The 21,148-nt window shown below is 43.0% G+C and overlaps 1 protein-coding gene across 2 annotated transcripts; it reads right to left on the bottom strand.

Moving 5' to 3' along the window:
• Positions 1–779: 779 nt before the first annotated feature.
• Positions 780–19,712, bottom strand: FERMT1 (FERM domain containing kindlin 1). 2 transcript variants are annotated; one of them, XM_053974078.1, is made up of 15 exons: positions 19,637–19,712; positions 16,513–16,686; positions 14,810–15,043; positions 13,194–13,340; positions 12,436–12,649; positions 11,897–11,999; positions 10,602–10,709; positions 9,619–9,750; positions 9,430–9,479; positions 7,212–7,336; positions 6,044–6,150; positions 5,240–5,461; positions 4,453–4,577; positions 2,548–2,689; positions 780–1,422 (listed from the first exon to the last, which is right to left on the bottom strand). In XM_053974078.1, the coding sequence occupies exons 2-15, from the start codon at positions 16,661–16,663 to the stop codon at positions 1,249–1,251; spliced, it is 2,034 nt and encodes a 677-aa protein (XP_053830053.1). In that variant the 5' UTR covers positions 16,664–16,686; positions 19,637–19,712; the 3' UTR covers positions 780–1,248. The 2 variants fall into 2 exon arrangements, with proteins under 2 accessions (XP_053830053.1, XP_053830054.1); XM_053974079.1 differs by lacking the exon at positions 19,637–19,712 and adding an exon at positions 17,149–17,174.
• Positions 19,713–21,148: the final 1,436 nt, after the last annotated feature.

Raw genomic sequence — 21,148 nt, 5'->3', positions numbered from 1 at the left:
TGCTTTACAGGGTAGTATCAAATTTCATTCACTTTGGTGGATGTGTGTGGCTCCTTCCAGCAGGCAGAGCTGCTGGCTTCAGATCTGGCTCCTCAGAGACATCCACAGCTCCTCTGGGAAACCTGTGCCAAAGCCTTACTGCCCTCACAGGGAAGAATTTCTCCCCAGTATCCAATCCAGCCCTGCCCTGTGTCAGTGGGAAGCCATTCCCCCTTGTCCTATCACTGTGTGCCCTTGGCAAAAGTCCCTCTCCAGCTCTCTCACAGCCCTTCCAGGGGCTCTAAGCTCTCCCTAGAACCTTCTCTTCTCCATGCTGAACACCCCCATCTCTCTCAGCCTGTCTCCAGAGCAGGGGGGCTCCAGCCCTCTGAGCATCACTCTTTGCATTTGCACACATGTAAAATAATTTCTGCAGGTTTTTCAGATCCTCACATGAACAGCTCAACTCAGTGAGATGTCACAGTGAAAACAGAGTAACAGGGACAGAAAATAGAAACATACTCAGAGGCCTCGTTAATAGTTTTTGATCGTTCCTAAAGCACATTTTTCAACCAGGTAAGTAACAATGTTCCTCAAAAGATGAACATTTTGGATCCAGTGTTGCCAAGATGAATGCTCTGTGACTTCTCTGGCTTTCAGGAAACCACTTTAGTGGATGAAGGTGGACATGGCTTCTACATTTTTGATCAACTGAGTAACCACTACAGGAGTTTCAATAGCTTAGTCTGCAGGACTTTGGAATGTTTTGTATTCTCAGGGCAAGTGTTAGACAAACCATGGAGCTTTAAAATACGTATTTATTCAGCTTTACTTCTGATAAGTGCTGGGCTCTTTAACAATGGCCAGTTAACAATGGAAGTTGCCTGGCTGTAACAGAGAAGAAAAGACACTGTACTATATCCTCAAGTTACTTCTTCTGGATGTTTAAACAGATTGCTGCAATTAAAAATACTAGATTTAAAAAATTGTCCAGTGGTTAGACACTTTTATTTAAAAACATTGAGCTGTACAAAAGGAAAACACAGACGATTAAATTTTCTCAAGTATTGATGATGGAGTTGCCATACTGCATCCAGTGACCTTAGCTTCAGTATTTAACAAAAACTGTAAACCATCCCAGTCATAGTACAGGACTGACACGTACAATAATTAGTAGCCAGCAATTAACAACCAGAGATATTTTTGTCTAATCTCTGGTAGTCTTAGCTATAAGAAGAAGCAGGCAGTGGGAAGAGAGTTTACTTCATCTCATTCCTGACCTCCAGTTAATTTGTGGAAGAGTTCTTCATCCAGCGTTTCATTGTGGTCCTTGGAACGTGTTGACAAGAAGATGTAGCCCCCAATATACTCATGGATGATTTTGCAGTCTGCACTCAGGCACGTGAAAGCGATGGACACATTCTGGTCAAACTCGATGGCAACCTAAGGGGAACAGACGTGGCAAAATCAGACAGATAAGCTCGTAAGAAAGAGAAGTGTGAGAACACAGCTGGATCACAAATGCTGCGATAAAGCACTACCTGCCCCTGCTAACCAAGAGTTCTGGTTCTGCTGGATGCTCAGGGTATTTGGCTGCTTGGTTTTGGATTTGCTGCTACATCAGGGCCCTCTCGTGGTGAAACATTTTTGCTTGTCGAAGCAGGCAACAACATCTTTTAGCTTTTTTCCAATGGCATATAAAGTGAACACTGGGAAGAGCAGGAATAGCACTCCTGACTCTTTGTCTAATGAATAATGTTTAATCTGTCCATTGTTATGTGCTGACCTAAAATCTGCCTTTGGGATCCCGGTTTTGGTTTCCAGCTACCATTAGTTCTAAAATGCTGCTAACTGAGCTTAGTTGATCATTGTGGATTCTGCCTTTTTAGAGAGGGATTTAATGTAAACCCAGCAACCTGACCCAGAATTACAGGCTCTGGTGCAGGGAGTACTGCAGGAGAGCAGTAGGGAGTGTATCTGATCTCTCCTGGCTCCTGCAGATGGATGTGGAAAGCTCCACAAGCAGGAACAGTTTCCAGGTTGCTCTAATTTACATCAGGTCATAGTAGTTCCACCCCAGAAATTTACAATTTATAGTACTGGATTCAAGTTTTGAAGCCCCAAATCAGGGAGCACACATTGATGCAGAGTTAGAGGCCTTGCAATCTGTTTGGGATCTGAAAGACAAACTGGGTTCCTGTATCCTCAGTCTGTAATAGAGACTGAACCACCACAATGTAGAGGATGATGCATGAGAGTTAAAATGAGATTTTTACTGACAGAGCAGTAAACACAACATGTTGGAATTCACTTTGGAGTCTCTATTTCATCCCATCAAAATCAAGGGCAACTTGTCAAGAACAAGCTTGGTAGGAACCTTTAAAACTGGTGATCTTTTTGTTTCTGATTTTTGACTACAGACTCCACTAAGAAAAACTGCAGACAGCTTATTTAATAACATGTCACAACATGTTCAAAATCTTTTCAGTGAGGTTTGAAAATATTTTCTGAAAGCATCCTTGAGTGTGTGAAATGCAAGGACTGAAGGCAGAGCTGTTCCAGGTTTACCTGGCGGATTTCCCAGTTTACATTCCACTGCTTCATGTTGGAGAACCTCCACGTTGTGATAGGATCTCCTGTGGCCATATCTATCCGTATCAGCCTGTTATAGGACACCCCAAGCACATCATCCTTCTTGCTTCCTTTAAACCTGAAAAGAACCCAAAGCCTTTGAGCAAATCTGCTTTGCAATGACTTCTGGCTAGGGAAACATTTCAGCTGCTCACCTCTGCAAGTGCAAAAAACATGGGAAAAGTCACAACAGCCTGGGGTTGAGGAGAGCTTGGACCCATCTTTAGAACAGGATTTGTTACAAAGCAAAAGTGTAGGCTGGTGAGCCATGGTGTAAGACGGAAAACAGTCAGGAAGGTAGATCTGGTTGAAATCTTTCCAATTCATTGTTTCCTGCTAAAAAAATACTGTTCTTCCCAAATGCATGAACTTGATTATATTTTTACTGGAAAAAATGCCAACAATAATTTTTGTTGCTTCATTTCTCTAATGTTGAAACATGTTCCTCTAGTTATATTAACCTGTATTAATCTAAATTATATAATCAAAACAACTGATATATACATGTTTTTCAGTATAAATCACATTACAAAATTACTGAGGCATTTTAACATTTCAACTTTCTTCTGATTAGAGATGAAAAATAAATACAAAAGCATCAGAATCTTTGAGGGACAGAATTTTTTGAGTTCGGAATAGCTAGGAACAGATTACTCTGGTAAAGAAACAACCTTCCTCTACCTTCATGCTGAAAGCTGGAAGAAATCTCATCTGCCTGCTGTATTTTCAGTATTTCTGATCCTGTTTGTGAACCTTCTCTCTTTAGATGCAGCTGGACCTTAGGGAGAAAAAGTGACCTGGACACAATTTGTGCTTTGCTTAATGCCCTACCAAGATACTGCAGTGTGTAAAAATTCACCACTACAAAATGCAGTTTAGGTGTTGGGTTTGTTTGTGCTTTTAACAGGATTAATGGTGACATATGGGGCAAAAAATCTGCACCTGTGGTAGTAAATTCAACAGGATCAGAGACCATTTTTGGGCATGGAATTCATGGAGAATTCTGACTCCAAACAAGCAGTGCTTTCTCAGGTGGCTCCTAGGCACAGTCTGGAACCTGGGACATCCAAGGACTAACATGATCTCACAGTTCACATGATGCTACTGGATTTTGGGAAGTCACAGTTGCAGATGTGGGCTGTTCTATGGCAGCTGGCCTCTGCCAGAGCATGGTTCCCAGCTGCTTAAATTTGTACCACAGATGAGTCCTAGCCAGCCCTGGAAGGCAACTTAAGGAAGGTGCCTCAAAGTATGGTTGTGTCAGTAATTTTCAGCTTTTTGGTGTTTTGTCAAGAGAAACAGCTGCAGGTCAGATCTCTGCTATGTCCAAGGAAGAAGCTGCTGTGAACACAATGGGACCTTTTTTGTGCTCACTGCTCTTCCAGCTTAACTTTTTAAGGGCACACTGCTCATCCCCTTGAAAAGGGATAATTTGCTGTTTTCTTAATGAAATATAAAAGAAATTAGCATTTTATCATATTGCAATGAACAAGGGTCAGAGTGAACACATCCTGCAAATCTGAGCACACCAATTAGACATGCATTTTATACATTTTGGAGAGTTTATGACAGTAAGAGTTTAATGCTAGTGAGAGGTTACTTCAGGCTAAACCCAAGAGGTCTGTACCAAGGCAGATGTAATGCAGAGTCTCACTCCAGGAATGGAGCTACTGGATGCTACTCCTATAGAAAAAACCAGCAGGATGAAAATCACAAAAATTAAAAGAAGCCTGTGGGGGAAAAAATAGAGAATGTTCTTGGAACAGGGTGACAAAGAACTTCCTGCAAATCCCTGAGCATGAACTCGTTACTGCAGCTTGACCTGAGTGAGAGTGCAGTTACCTTACAATGTAGTAGGACAAGCCAAACTCAGGGAGGGACTGCCAGGCTTGGATAAAACGCAGCTTGGCCTCCACCAGGGACATCTGGGATACATTTTGGTGGGCTTCCAGAATACGGGCAGTCAGCTGGGAAACACAGGAAGAGAGAAAGTTTTCAGCTGACTGGAGAACAAAAATCCTGTTGCTTTCACTAAATCAAAAATCATGAGGTCTGATGCTGTGTTCAGACACTTTGTTGTCACTTTGTTTGTGCAGATGCCGCACAGAGGGCGCCTGGGAACACATCCCAAGTGCAAAGGGCAGAATGGACAGCAAGGTCTTAGGTCTGGGTTTGTGCAGCACTGTCTTGACTCCATACACTGCTCTGGGACCCTCCTCAGGACGGGCAGGCTGAGCTCTAGCACAGCAAAAGCAGGACACAGAATTAGGTGGAGAGCAAAGAAAGACCTGAAGGGCAGGAGGACCCAAAGACCCTGTTGATTCAGAAGCAAACAGTGGCTTGCAGTCCTTCCTTTGTTACTCTGAAGAGACTTTCAGGAACAGTGTTATCAGGAGCAGAACATCATGAGTGACTTAAGCCAGGGTGTGGATGTAGGAGAGGTGCTTGGAGGAGGTGCCAAGACACCTATCCCTCTGTTCAGTTTGAAGAAAAGGCCTCTTGTAAAGAGACAAACGACTATTGCAGGGAATTGTACTGTATGGCTTCCAAATGCTGCTTTGATCCAGCCTCATCCCTAAGCAACTACTGGAATCACCCACGCCCAGCCATGGAGCCATACTCAGGATACCTGCTTGGACTTGAATTTTTTGGTATAGCGTGGTGAGACGAAGCATTCGGGTTTCATATCTACATTCTCTGGCTCAGAGGCAGCCTGGGAACACATGGTCCAGTTCTTCATCTGGAGGAAGGAAAGGATCTTTTGGACCTCGGGCTGGTAGGAGCTGTCGGCCATCGTTCTGCCCTTGGAGGCTAAAACACAAGCAGCCATCCACCGAGCGTACTGATCCTCCTGAAACAAAGACAATTGTTTGTTACTGTTCTTCCTTCCTGACTGGACTAGTTCCAACTACACCTAGGTTTTAAATTTTCTAAGAAATCCAGTACCTTGAAATAGATTCTCTTGGAAATTTTATTGCATGACTGGTTTTCACCTGTTGAACACTTTTTACACAATTTGATCTGATACATTTCAATAAACTGAAAACTAATGTAAGATCCTTATCATGTTCTCCTCATCTGAATGGGGAGAGTTCTAATTAAGAAAAAAGAAAACAAATTCCAAACCTCAATTCTCTGACAACATTGGAATAAAATACTGTAACTACTTTTTTTTTTTTTTCTTTTTTTTTTTGATAGTTTGTTCTGGCTTTTTTCTTACCAGCTTTACTTGGCAAATGATGGTAAGCACAAGATGACTTACTGTCCCTATGTCCCCAGAACAATTATGTATTTGTCAGGCCACCACATCATTCTTAAATTTTCCCAAGATTTAGAAAATAAACTCTCTGCAACATCTTAATTTTTCTATACAAATGCTAGAACAGGACAATCTGCCATAAATCTTGAATCCAGATTTTCTCTTATTACTCACATTATCACATCTTAAATATACTTCATTCATGCCATCTGCAACAGGAATTAGTAATTTGATTCCAAACTTCTTCGCTGCAACATTTACATCTGGTACAACTTCACATCCTAGATCACAGGGAATCAGAAGGAAATTAATTTATTTCATTACTATATCAGTAACTTTAATTATTGCTTTAACACTAAGGAACAGTACTTCATGGTTGTTTTTCTGTGAGACTAAGGGCCAGGACTTTGAAACTTGGGCCCTAATGAAAGGGCTTTGTTCTAGTTCACTGCCTGGTCTGGCTTGCCAGGGTGATGAATGCTCTGAGCTCAGGGAGCACGTGAGTCAGCATGGAAGTGAAAGGCTGGGAGTGCTCCCAAAACCTCAGCCTGATCTTAGGAAACGCTCAGCACTCGAAATGGAGAGGAACTGGTGGGAGAGGCTACTTGGTGAGGTTCCAGCCACCCTGGCTGTTTTTCCAGGCATTCTCTGACCTACTGAGGATATGCAGATTGGGATGCAGAGCCATTTGTTCACAGGTCAATCTTCTATTTCAGAGGTTTCTTCTAGGATGAGTCCTGGGCATCACTGGTTCCCTGATGCTGAACAAAGGATGTCCCTGCAGGAGCAGATGTAGATGGAGGCTACACAGGGTGATGGTGTCTGTGTGCCCAGCCAGGGCTCCTCCTCCAGCAGCTGGCTGTAGCCATTGGAATCCCCATGCAGGACACAAATGAGGCCCAGAGAAGGCCCTGGAGCTGTCCCTGCACAGCAGAATGCAGGGACAGCCTCTGGCATTCCTGCCCATGGCATCATCCCTAATCCTCTGCTGCCACAGTGTGTTTGCCAAGGACACGGGGGAACACGCCCTTTAATGTCAAGTGAAAGTATTTGAAAATAAAGCATCCCACAAGTCACATTCCTTACCTGACTTGCCTGAAGAATTCAGCAGTACAGCGGATTTTACAAATCAGGCTCTGATAATCCCAGCTCGGGTTAAATTATTGAATCCTTTCTGTTTAAGCTTCTTCTGCAGGTGCAATCTACCTGCTTAGGAGTCTCAGGAATTGAAAAAGCTCTCAGACTAAATGCTGCTGTGCTTGCCTTCCTGAATCTAGCAGGGATTTCTTACTTATTCAGTTCACAGATGTAACAGAAAAAACAATGAAAGGAGAATTCCTACCTTTTAGGTTTAGTTTCTCAATAGGTTCTCCCTGTGCAGATTCCTTGTTCTTAAAATAAGATATTGAAGTGTCTCTGAAGACAAACCAATATGTCTTGATAGCTTTGAGTGCCAGCTTTTTGGGCCTACCAGAAAAAAAGAAATCCCATTTGTTTATATCAACACATAGAAATTGCTAAGTCCCTCACAAATATTGCAGAGCCTCTGAAATTCAAGGCCATACCCATGGCTTTGGTTGGGTATGACACCTCTGTGTCAATGAGGGGGTGGGAAACGCCTGGATCCAATCCAGGTTATCCCAGGTATGGATGTGGTTTTTACTCCAGATTTTAGCTGAATCCCATCTATGTTTTTTTCTCATTTATTTCTTCCATTACTAATCAAAGCCAATCCCTTCTAACAGACTAATTTTTCCCATGAACTCAGTAACACAAAAGTAACCCCTGATTTATTAACATGAATTTGCATCAGCACCTTATCTTGAATATCTGCACCCATAAAACCAACTCATATTCATTGTAAGGAAGCAGAGATCAGCTTTTTTGGCTTAATCTGAATCATATCTAACACAACAAAATTCTATTTCTTCACTAAGTTTACAGAAGCTTTGTAGCTCTTCAGGAGAGAAAACCAGAGATATTAGCATTTGAGTAGAGAAAATGTGAGTGGAGAAATACTTCACAGCTAGTGACAAAGGTCATCAATGAAGTGAAAAAGAAGAAAAAAGAAAAAAAAAAATCCAGTATTTCCCTTTAAATCTAAGAGGATGGTACAAAGAGTATACAACCAGCTGGAAAACAGTGATGTACTATATATACACTCTTATTATGTATACCTCCAGACCATCTCTAAAAATCCTAGTTTAGAATCCTTTCTAGAAAATGGAAATTTTTATGTTTAAATTAAAAAACCTTGGATTTTCAAAACTACCAAATAATTTGGTTTTTAGTTTTCCAATACAGCAACATTCTTCAAAAATAAGGGACTATAATTTTTTTAGACAAATAAAACTATTTTTATATCCTTGAAAAAGTTGCTGAAAACTTTTTAGAAAGCTTTTTCTTATTGTTTTTGAAAAAAATGTTGCAATTCTCCACAATACTGTCCCCACGTGAAAGTAGCATTTACTGTGGTGCATACTGTGAATGAATAGGAAAAAAACTTCATAGGAACAGTAAGCAGTGGGACATGCACAGCTTTGCATTCAGGTTTACAATTAATCAAATAATTATAGCCACAAAGTGTTGTTGTTTGAAGGAAAGTTTTACACCCTACCCGGATTCTACAATGCCTTAGATTTAGTAAGTGATTTAGCATTTATATAGGAACTTTTTCATGATGATAAATAACTGCTGAATGCTTATAATAGCAAACTGTTCTACTGCTGGCGAAAAACAAATAACCTATTGTTAAAAGCCTTAATTCCCTTTCATCTTAAGCCACCTTCATTATAAGAATGTCAAATAAAATTCCAAATTGGAAATTAATAATTAACAATTGTTAGCTGTTAAGAACAGTTAAAATTTTTCAGGTGCAGTTTTCAGTTCCCAGATTAAAAATACCATCTGTTAACAGATGAATCTGATAAATACTTGTACAACAGAACACTTTATCTTTTTAAAACACAAAGACTGTTTTGTGATAAAAGGCATCTTGAGGTCTCTACAGTCTCTACTGTCATTTAAATCACCCATAAAACAAGATACTACAATGGGATCACAGAAACTCATTTTGATATTAGAAAAAACAGACTCCATGTTTGGTAAGAAAGGGGTAATTTGGATGCTTCTTTGGTTTAAAAACTACATTCCCTGGGGTTACTTTCAGAAATTCTTCTCAGGGAGAGCTGCAAGTTTCTTCTGGATTTTTACTGGCAAAAAAAATAGTAAATATGATTGAAAATAAAACTTAGTCTCTTTTGTTTAGAGATGATGACTGATGAGCACTAGAAAATACAGACAGCAGGGTCTTTTAATAAGTACAAATACAGCTACCCAGCATCCCAGGAGTGGGAAAGATTTGCCAAGGAACAGAAGCTTTGTCAGAAGCAGGAAGAGAAAGATTGTAAGAGAATATTAGGCTGGTTAGACCTATCTGGGGTATTTGTCAATTCATAACTGTCAGATGTACTGTTAGATTAGAATGAAAAACTCAGGAGACCTCTTGTAAGGTTAAGCTTTTGGTTTTGTATATTTTATTATTAATTTTAACAACTCACCTAACTAGCTTGAGATTATCAGCAAGTTTTGGAATGTCTGTGATGTCCTCCTAATCAGGAATAATTAGGAATAATTTTAGTACAATGCACTATGTAATCAACTGTTAAAAAAATCAAGAACCAGGAAGGCTCATGAGAGTCAACAGATCTGGCACATCAACAGGAATTCCGGGATCCCAAAGGACGTACCAAAATGTTGCTTTTATTTCCACCTTCCAGTGTCACTTCCAGATTGGAAAGGGCAGCTTCTACTTCATCCACTTCCGATTCACAGGTGGAATCTTGTGTCTCTGATGATAATGATAACTTGCTTACATGGTACTAAAATAAAACATCAGCATCCAATAGTCAATGCACCAATTATCAACACACAATCAAAGTGTTTGAAAACAGATCATTTGGTCTCCTGGGTCTTGGACAACTCTGCAGGAATCAGGGGGCTTTCCCAAGGAAAGAGCCATGTCCACTGTGACTCCTGTGCAATGGCTGATAATGGTTTCCTATTTTAATTATCAGTGTTTGTATTTCTTTGCTGAATAATTGTCCCTGTTCTGGGAGGCTGCTACATTTGGATCCCTAGTCCTGCCATCCATACAAGGTGGAAACTTGGAAGCAAGGTGCTCTGGTGTTCTGCAGTGACAAGCTGTGGATTCTTGGCAGCTCTGTTTACATTTAAAAGGAAGGAATGCATTATTAATGAAGGTTTGTGCTTTATTATCTGTGGTCAGAGACTAAGCCATGCTCAGTTATGTTAAATTTCCAAGTACTCCATAGTGTCCCTATCTTCACATTGTGCTGTAGCTTTTTTCCTGTCTGCTGGGAAATGGTGTACACATGGTGTACACATGGTGTATTACAGGAATGTTCAGAAAGAAGAGGTGAAGTGATGGCAGGTGGTATGGGAAGCCACACTTCATTCTAATACTGATATAAAAATTACATTCTGGGTGCAGATAATATTAGTGAATGTTTCCATAATTGTGTGAATAATGGTGTTACTGCTGCTACTGAGTTTAGTTACTTTAGCTGATGGATGCTGCTGATTGTTTCTCACCCCAAGAGCAGACCCCCAGTCCAAGCAGAGCTCTTGGCCTGGGCTCTGCCCTAGTCTTGTCCTAACCTGTGCCTGCCTCTTGAGGGAAGAGGTTTTGCAACTGGGCTCAAGTACGTGCCTGCAGTGCGGCGAAGATGAGCATTTCCTCCTCGGTGCAATCAATTTCCTCCAGCAGGATAGCCCAGCGGGCCTGCTCGTATATTTGGTTGATGCGCACCGCATCGTACTGTAGGGAAGAGCAAACAGCGCCCATCAGTGACCTCAGGCACAGCCTCACAGCCAGCTGCAACTGATCCAATGCTGGGCTGAGCTGCAGTGTTTGTTTCCTTCCTCCTCCCACCTCTGTTCCCTCCTTGCCTTGTACCAGCTCATGTGATTGTATGCATGGTCCCAGGGCTTGCTGTGCCAACACAAAACCAACCAGGAAGCCCCTGGCTGAGGCAGAAGGTGAGGCTCAACATCCCCTTTTGAGGCAGGAAGCCTTGGACTGGTGCAACCAAGATGTGAAACCACACTGGGAGAAAATCATGTGACACAGCTGACTCGAATGTAACCTTCAGAATTCTCTTGTTCCTCACTTCCTTTCTTCCGCTCTTGGCTTTTTCACTTCTGGTTCAGTCTGCCTTTGCACTGGCTTGAGATTTGGCAGATCTGCTTTAATTCACTATCTGGTTTTTGGATAGTGATTATTCCTTATTATCTACTTGGTTAATAAGCTGAAGTGACTCACAGAAATGTTCAAGCCCCAGAGTTGCTGAATTGTAGGTGATGGGAGGGTAAACCTTGGAGTGTGACCTCTCCCAGCAGAGGTGAGATATTAGGTTGCCTGAAGCTCTTTTGGGTTGTTTCATCCTATGGCTTCAGGGCTGGCTGGGGCAGAGAAGGGAAATGTTTGGGCTGCTGAAGTTGAGACGTGTACTTGGATTTCAGTGGGGTTCCATTTCACCCAAAAACATGCCAGATAAACTGGAAAGTGCCCTGATTTCTTCTGAGGGCTTCAGCCCAGAAAAGCTGTGAAATTCAATGAGGACAGTGCAATATTAATGTCATTTTTAAGCCAAATTTCAAAAACTGGACTCCTTACATCATTTAGGATACTGCTAGTCTAGTCTTCCCCTTAACTTTTCCTGTTGTAAAGCAGCCCCTCTGGAAATAAGGATACTGTTTCTGTGCTCTTCAGATACCATCTTTAAATTTAAGATCTCATTTCATGTGAGGAACAGTGATTCAGTGTCCAGAGGGTAAAAGTGCAGCCATAGCTGAGGGGAAGAAGCTGAATTTGATCTCTCTGAAGGGCTTGTTACAAATCCTAGGTAAAATTCTACATAGAGCTATATATATTCTATATTGCTGTATAGCTCCTTGACATGAAAGCAGGCAAATAACAAATAGCAATAAAAACAAGGTTCTTACTTTTGGATTCAAATCAAAGAAAGTGTAATATTTAAAGCGTAGAAGAAGTTGATCTTCCTCCAGAACACCTTGTTCCATAAGTGATCGAGATGAATCCAGCCAGCTGTGGAAGAAAACAACCCACAGATCCATCTGTACAGGAAAAACTATCACACCTTCAGAGCTCCAGTGCAATTGTGAAACAAAGGTGGGAATAAACAGCTCTAATTCCTCTAAATCTAGGTGAAATTCATGTAACTCAAGAAGGTGGAGCATTCATATAGACTTCCAACTTCCATTTTCTGTGTATATACAATAAGCAATGTTTACTTGTGCAGAACTCAGTCACCTATTTTTAATGCAAAATTATTGAACTTATCCACGTCTCTTTCCACTGTCTACTTAAAGCCTTCGGAATTTGCCATCCAAACTGTCCTTTAGCTGTGCCCACTGTGCTCAGCTGAATTTGCCTTCATCTAACAACAGACTTTAGCCCAGAGCTTGCACAATGACATCATTCCTCATTTTAAACCCAAAGGATCTCAGGAGAGGCACCTTACCCTGCATTGAGCTTGGCTTTGTCAGCCAAAGTCCGTGGCTGGTACATCTCTGCCAGCATCTCTGGGGAACAGGTGGGATGACTGAGGGCCAGGATGTTGCAGTTCTGTTCAGCCGAGGAACCATCGCTGAACCAAGTAATTGTGGAAGAAGCTGGTGACCCACTGACAGGATCATAAACAGGTGTCATGGTCTTACTGTATAAACCTGGATTGACTGCAAGTTAAGAGCATAATGTTATTCCCATGAAAAATGGTCCTGTCCACTACTTTCCATCATAAAAACCCTTTTCTTTCAAGACAGTCTCCTATCTCTGCTGTTTCCAGCTGGCCTTGTCCTTTCACAGGTGAGGTGACCTCAGGGACAGAAATGCTCTTTGTTGCTCCGTGAGATCTCAGTTGTGTTGGACACAAGAAATGCATGCTTTCAAGCCTTTATTCCTCATTTTCCTTGCAGGTTGCCAAATTTCACGAACATTTTAAGCGTTGCCCCCCTTTTTCAAAGGGCAGCTGCATATCCTGTGTGCAGGGCCACAGCCTGTTTTCTAGAGTGGCTTTTCTCATATCAGTGGAAAGGGAAACATTTCTAGAGACAACAGGGAAATACTGACATATTGGAGATTTCCTGAAGCCACTGATTTCAGGCCCACTGTGTCTCCAAGACCATCCTACATGAAACTGGCCTCCTTTGCATAACAAAGAATTTCTTCCTCCTTTTGACTTCCAGTCAAAACAATAAAATCATGTTGTTTTTTCATTACCTGGTAATCCAGAACTCACTGGAGAGTTGCACAGGTTTAAGATATCTTCTGTAGCTGGTTCTTTGCTGTTCTTATCTTTTTTCTTTTTCTTTTTGAGTGTGCCTTCTGATTGCTTCAACAAAGAGAGTTCTTCTGACCGCCTGATATCTACAAAGGCAGTTTGGGAAGTGAAGCAAGATGATTACATCCAATTATTACACCCGTGGTTGGTAACAGCATTTCAGGAAGCTTCATGTTGCAATCTGAACTTTATTTTTAGCAGGTTGAAAGTAGTAGCTGTGGAAAATCCACAAATTCTATAACAAGGCCAAAGACTTTGGGCCGTAAGAATAAGTTTGGACAGGATTTAAATCTCCTTTTGTAGGAAATGTAACTGCATTTAGAATGCCAGGAAGAAGCTCTTTCTCCCTAACAGCACTGCAGTCACCTATGAGCATAACAACCTCTGTGAAATATCTAAATTATGAATAAACAAGGACCACTGTAATTGAGGTTGATGCCTTTTATTATTCAATGTATTTCTCATACAAGAACCTGTCTTGGTTCTCACTGTTCTCTAATGCACTACTAATCCAGACAGGTATTTCCAGTCCCAAACCTGGCACTTCATTTCTGAAAAACACTTTTACCCTGGGGTAAGCAAAGACATTTTTGACAGTATTCACTCACTCAAAGTTACAGTGTTTCTGTACTGACTCAATCTGCAGCGAAAATGTAGAAATATTTAATTTGGCCAAATGCCAGTTGGACAATTATGGCATCATTATATCAGAGCTGTTAGGTATTATAAAGACATTGCACCTTTCACAATCTACTGCTAGGAGATGAAATTGAAAGTGGATCAATATGAGGCAGTAAATTCCTTCTGAAGATGAGTCTGTTAATGGACTAAGCTTTGAAGATCTTAATTAAGATGAGAAATTGAATCCCTATTTTACCCTAAACCAAAGGGTACTACTACTGCTTGTAGACTCAACTGATTCCCATTGATCACAGGCACACATCTGGCATGCTCCAAACCCTCTACTTGGATACTCCATTATTGGGAAGAGTGAGGGACTTAGTGCTGTGAGACATTCATGGACTGGGCTGGGGTTGTTAGGTGTGCCCTGACCTGAACAGATCTGGACATACAGAAGTCTTGAACATCTAAAACATGCTACATCTGAAGTGAACACATATAGGCAGAGTTGGATATCATTAATGTTAGTGAAAATAGGTGATAAATCAGTTGACACCAGGAAAATTGCCTGTGGTGAAGGCTGGTATAGGACATTGATAATCTTATGCTCTTAGTTGCTGGCACAGAATAATCAGGACCAAGTCCTACACCAGGAGGACAAAGATGCCTAGAAAACTGCCAGCTTTGACTATCCAGTACTCCTGCAGCTTGTGGGACACATTGCTGACAGTGCTTGCATCAGTTATCACAAAGACTAAGAACTGACTAAGACAAAGACTAAGAACCGACATGCACTGCATACTGAAACCCCCAAAAACCTGTCTCAAATTTCTCTTTGAGCTAAACAGTTTTGTGAGGAAGGACTTCACATTAAAACAAAGTCACCCAATAAATGCTCTAGCTTAGTTGCCAGAGGAGATTTATCTTTACTTACTGAGCATTTTGCAGATGTCACTGACAGCTTTGAACACCATGGAAGAGAAGCTGACTTTCAGTCTCACAGTCTTCATGTTTGGCAAGCGAAGCCGCAGCATTTTGTGCTGAGTAGTAAAGATCAGCTTAGCATCTGCTTGCACCCCACATTTATCCAGTGTCCAGTGGGTTTTCAGAAGCCAACATTTTTTTTGTTCCCACCAAAAAGCATAGTCTGACCAATCTTGTGCTATTTCTAGGAAAATACAAAATGGTTACTAACAAACTATGGAGCATATATACAAAACACTTGGTTCGGAAACAGGTCTCTGTAAACACAAATATTTTAGATTAAAGCAGCAGCTACAGGTCCCAACCTAGACCCTATTTGCTGAATTCTTGTGGTAGTCACTGGGAACCAACTTTGTTTTCCCTGAAGATCTAACCTAGGTGCTAACTGTGGCACTGCCTTAGTCTTGTGGATATCCACAGGGAAAGAACATCTTCTGAATCTTGTGCTACATATGGTGCAATGCTGTTAGGATTTTGCTGGGATAAGGACTAACAACAAAGGGTTCCAGTTCAGAACTTGTCAGTGCAAGCTGAAAATCCTCCTACAAAATCTCCTGTGCACCCAGATGGGCACAAGCTCTTCCACAGCCTACTGGCAGCAGCACTGAGCAGCTCATCTCAGTGTTAAGAACCAGCTTCAAGTCCATGGAAGTCTTGGTTACACACAGCTAAGCAGCAGCACATGCACAAGGAAGGAGATAAAGTATTGCTGCTCTCAATTCCATGGGAATTCCAAGATTATATGACTTCCCAGATGTCAATATGTAGTAGCAGGTAAAGCTTCTGTGTGATCTTGGCCAAGCTGTTTCAGTCTTTGCATCAATCCTTGCTCCTCATCAGCTCCATGGAGCAGATGCTATTCCTCAGCATGTCCATAACACAGCAGAGCCCTGTCCTACTTTGGAGTCCCCTGGTAAGAGCTGTGTCTCAAGAGAGCTGCTGACAAGTCAGTTACAGATTTGCTTTAAATATTAATACAGAAAGCTTTTCACACCAGCAGAGTATTTTTTAAAAATACTGTGAAATATTATTATTCTGACTCAGTGGAAACTCTGTTTCCGGCTGAACCGTGTGTCTTAGTGTACAGAGAGTGTGACAGATTCTCTTCCTGTGCTCCCTTGCTGTTCCTGTACACAGGGCATTTTACTTTTCACTTCCTAACTTTGACTCGGCTAGTCTTGGCTTTTCCCAGCTCTTCCCTACTGTATCTATGCAATGGATAACAGGGCTCAGACTTAGGCTAGAATGCCACAATAGCACAGGAAACAGGAACTTCTGAAGTGCCTTTTAACAACTCACCCTCTCTGACAGGCATGGCTGGATAAACAGGACATCTCCTACCTCTCCTGCCCCCCAAACCACACACTTGTACCATCCTTCTGGAAAGGGACTTGAGTCGTTAGCCTGCTTTAATTGTTTTCATCTAACTGAAAGGCAACCCCAAAGTTTTATTGGCACTGTGGTAACACAGAGAGTGGAACACAGGGAGGGGTTCTGACCACAAAAACCCCTGGGTCTGAGAACCTCCACACTCTGTGCTGTGACACAGAAGTGAGGCAGTACTATTTCAAAACACACAGAAGCCTTCCTTCATACAGGGAAAGCTGCACGTATTATTTAGTAACACTGTAAATGAAACAGGCCTTTACTCACTGATTTTTTCTACTAATTTCAGCATCAGTCCTCCAACATGAAGGTCCCCTGTGACCTGTAGCGGAATTTCCTTTTCTACACCTTCATGTTGATGATCAACTGTCAGCAAGAGGTCCCAGGTGTGTGACCCATATTCAGTTGAGGAAACCATCTTGGGAAAGGTCTGTGTAAGCTCTGCAAAAGCAAACCAACCAAACGAACAGGATGTTTTTCCTCCACTCTGAAACAAATGCATTTCTCCATAGTCTCAACATCATTCCATGCTGCCAGGACTTCGCAGAGGCCTTGGATGGAATTCGCAGAGGTGTTATCTTGTTATCTCAATTGCTCTTGCAAGATAGGAATGCAGGATTTTTTAGTTTTATTCTGATTTTGCCACACCCCTAACCCAGATGCCTCCATTTGGGTAGACACAGTTCAATTTTAGCTGGGTTTGCCCACCATCCAGTGCTAATCTACCAGCCTGGACACTGTAAAGCCTATAATTGTGGGATCTGCTTTGGCAATCTATCCAGTGAACAAAGGCATTTTGTTGACTTGTATGTTTAGAGCTCTAATTTTTACTGCAAATCCAAGTTTACATTTGCAGTTCTGCCAGCTTGCTCCCACGGGACCAAATCCAGAGAGTAATTTTACCTATTTGGGTACACACAAGGGGAGACAACTTTAGCGTCTCAGCATTATCCAGACACAGATCTGCAGTTCCTGCTGACTTGCACAAGGATGTAGGCATGTGTCCTTCTCAGCAAGGTGAATCGTCTGAGATCCCACCAGGCTCCTGCCAGGACAGGTGAACAGTAATCATGCCAAGCCAAAGTAGAGGAGACGCTCCAAGCAGAAGCTTTGGTAAACATCAGCTGGGTTCTGCTGAAGAAATAGCTTGTAGGTATAAGGTAACTGATGCTGCAGGCAGGATTTGTGATATTTAACCAGTGAGGCAGCTCTCTGTCCTGAAAAAGGCCTTTCCAGTTGAGGTGCAGGCACTAAAATGGATGAATTCCATTTATTGCAAACTTTCAATAACACACGAGAACCCAGCTCACAGACTCTTGTTGAAGGGGCCCTACTCAGACTGCTTTTAACATAGAAAATAACTAAGCCAGAAGGGATGTAGCAATATTACAGGCTGTTGTAGATCTTCTTAAGAACAAGTATTTAGTAATTTAAAACCTGATGTCAATGCCACCGATATAAAATTTGTCATCAAAGGGATAATAGAGATGAGTGGTAATGACAAACATAAAGGGAATGAAAGTGTATATATTAAAGATTAGATGGATTTCCCCTTAAACAAATGACATTATAAATGAATAATCTGACCAGCTCAAAGCCATCCTTTTAGTGGGAAATCACCTTACCAGCGAGTTTCACTGGGAAGGGGCTGGGAGTCTGCCCTGAAGTTCTAAAATTACACACACACATAGAGAGCCCTAAGTCAGAAAACTGCAGTTTCGTAACTGTGTGACTCCAAGAGGCCAACTCACCCTATGGAGCAAGCCCTATTGTTAACTGGGTTCTTACATGTGCCAGCCTACACCTTTACACTAAACAGTTACTAAACCAACAAGGGCTGGTACTTATCCAAGAAATTTGCTTGGCTTGCCTTGGTAAATAAAGGCAATGTATTGGACACTGGGAACACTGCCTTTCCTGCCTCTGGGATAAAGGATTTTGGATTTGTGCTGCTGTGTGCCACATGGATTTACAAGCTTAGGTATGCACTAGACCAGGGGGTACCCATGGAGGGGAAGGGCTGTGGCTTTTCTAAAGCATCCAAGACCCAGCTCCTGAGATGGTCTCCCAGGCAGGTGAGGCTTTCAGCACAAGTGCAGTACAAGGTGCACAGGACAGCTGTTGTTGCTATGTATTCATAGCAAAACAAAAGCCCTGACTTTAGAAAAGTCAAAATGCCCCTAGTCATGCTCCTAAGCATCAATAAACAACTTCAAAAGTAATCCGTGGCCAAAGGATGACAACTATGGGATTTTATTTCAGGAGCATGGGGGTGCAGTCCAGCAGATGAACTCTACTTCTGCCCACACCCTTGTTCCACTATAAACCATTATTGTTGCAGAAAAGCAGCAGTCTCATCTGCCCTCTTGGGCCAGTGAAAACATTTAGGAACTGATCCGGATTTTTTTTGGACGTCTTTAGATTAGGTTTTGCTTCCCAATCTAATTCTGTACACAAATGCCTGTGCTGACACGGGTGAAAATGAGCAGCCCAAGGGGTGGGTGAAACCCTTTCTTTCACCAGCTTGGAAAACCATGGCCTCAGTGCACTAATCCTGGCACTCCATCATTCCTTAAAGCCGCGCACCTCCACACTTCCTCTTCAAACAGGAGGTTTCAGTTTGAAGATAAGGCAACACAAACACTTGTAAATCTACTGGAGTACGCAGCACAAACAAAGCCTGGTCTCGAAAGCGGGGCAAGCAAAGCAACGAGGACAACGAACCCCTCAGTATTAAACCCCAACCAAACCCAAACCAAACCAAACCAAACCCAAACCGACAGGGTTTACATCTTACAGCCTTCAGGTCAAGCCTGGATCTGCTTGGGAACACGCCCCAGCTCCTGGGCTCCACGTGAGAGCTGCAAGGCCTGGCACGGGTGGATCAAACAGGCCAAAAACGTGTCTGCAGGCTACTGCAGTCTCCACTCGGGATTTCTGTAGCGCATTGTGGCCAACTCAGCTTTTGAAAAGGAGCAGTGTCTCTGCAGATCGAGCTCTCCGCAGCTTTTAACCCTCACAGCCCCAAACTTCAAAAGCTGAGCGGGAATGGAGAAAGATGTGAATCGTGCTGGAGCAAGGTGCTAAGGACGCGGGGTTAAGGTCAAGAGGGTCCCGAAATATCTCTCGGGCTGGCGGTGCCTGGCGCAGCTCGGAGGGTGCTTGCGGGGGCCGGCCTGCGGCGCCCACGGCAGCGCCACTTCCACTTTGAGGAAGTGCCGGGCAGCCGCGGCCCCGCGGAAAGGGCTGCAAAAGCAACAACCCCGGGCAGTCGGGCACCCCCGCCCCGCCGCAGGTGCCGCGGGGCAGCGCAGAGCCGCCTGCGGGCGCCCCGTGCCAGGGTCGCTCCGGCATCGCCCCGCGCTCCCGACGGGCGCCCCGCGCTCCTCACCTGCCGTCCCCGCCGGCAGCGCTCCCCTCTCCTCCCTCGCCCTTCGCCGCCACCTTGCCTCTGAGACAGCGGGGGAGGAGCGGCAGCCGCAGGGGAGGCGGCCCTTCCTTCCCCTTCCCTCCGCCAGCGCGCGGTGGGAGAAGGCGGCGAGGAGCACTGTCCGCTCCGCGGTGCTCAGGGTCAACCGCTCGCACAGCGTCCAGAGACACCACCTCATCGATGACCCCAGGCCATCGAGCAGCTTCAGGTGCTGCTTTTAGAGGTTTGAGGCTACCCGGAGAAAATCAGTTCTGAGGGTGCAATGGCAAAGAACAGAAAGGTTTATTTGTGAGGTGGGGATGTGTTAGAAGAGGCGCAGCATAAAAGTGGATTGAACCGACAGGAAAGGGGCAAAAGCTTCTCCATGAGCCAGATTTCCATAGAAAGTCTTTCTTGCCTTAAACTTTTGACTTACACGGTGGTACAGTGATGAGGTAAAGCACAGTGGAAAAACCATATCAATATAAGAAAAGAGAAACAGACAGAATAAAGGAAAAAATTCTTTTCAGATTAAACTCATATCCTGGAAAAAGACTGCAGAGATAGAAAGTATGAATCTTTGACAGACCATGGGCAGCAAATAGTTACTCTTATGAGAACTATGCAGCTGTGAAGTTGTCAAACCACAGATAATATCACAGGATATTTTCTCCCCTAGGCTTGCTCCCTGAGCTGCTCTGATCATGCTTATCTCTTTAGATAATGTCTATGCATGCACTTGTCATATCAGACATCCTTGGAGCCAGGAACTCAAAAGCTCATGAAGACTTTCAGGGCCTTCTGTCACCTGAGGGCACACAGAGGCCTTTAACCACCCCAGCCAGACCCAGCTGGGACCAATTTCAGGCATTCTACTTAAGCTCAGGCTGAGGGGTATTTTGTCCTTGGGGTCATGTAGAGTAACTCTACTTTTGCTGCTCCTTGGTACTGGCTTGACTCAGTGTCTTTTTAGCTCTTTGTAGGACAGTTTGGTAAGCTACCTGCTTATTATTATTTAAATAAAGATACCTCTGCAGATGAGCAAATAACTTTTTATGGACCATGGGATAATATAAAATTCAGGTGTGAATTGGTTGGTGAACAACCAAGCCTGCTGCTCAGCTCAGAAACACATTCTTGGGTTTTGTTCTCTAAACAAATAAAGCTAAATCACAAGCTCTTGATCAAATTGGGAAATGGTGCTTGGGAGATAATTAATAAAAGCAAAGATGGTTGCTAGGCTAGTCAATAAACATTGACTTTTATCTCCAGGCTGGTCCCAATTCTGACCTCTTCTAAGTGTAAGCACTATTTCCCTTCCCAGTTGCCCGTGAACAGCTAACTTGAGAGAAGAGACTGTAGAGTTTGATGTCAGTCTAGTCCTACTGTGCCAGGAGGGATGGGGCTCATGTTCCATCTGTACTGCTGGAAAAATCTGTCACCTATCTGCTAGATCCCTTGAAGAGGGAAATGCACTTGCTGAATGAAGAAAAA

The sequence above is a fragment of the Vidua macroura genome, chromosome 3 (genome assembly GCF_024509145.1).
Source record: "Vidua macroura isolate BioBank_ID:100142 chromosome 3, ASM2450914v1, whole genome shotgun sequence".
Classification (NCBI taxonomy): Eukaryota; Metazoa; Chordata; class Aves; order Passeriformes; family Viduidae; genus Vidua; species Vidua macroura.
Note: the sequence above shows the minus strand (reverse complement) of the source record. Positions and strands in the feature narration are given on the sequence as shown.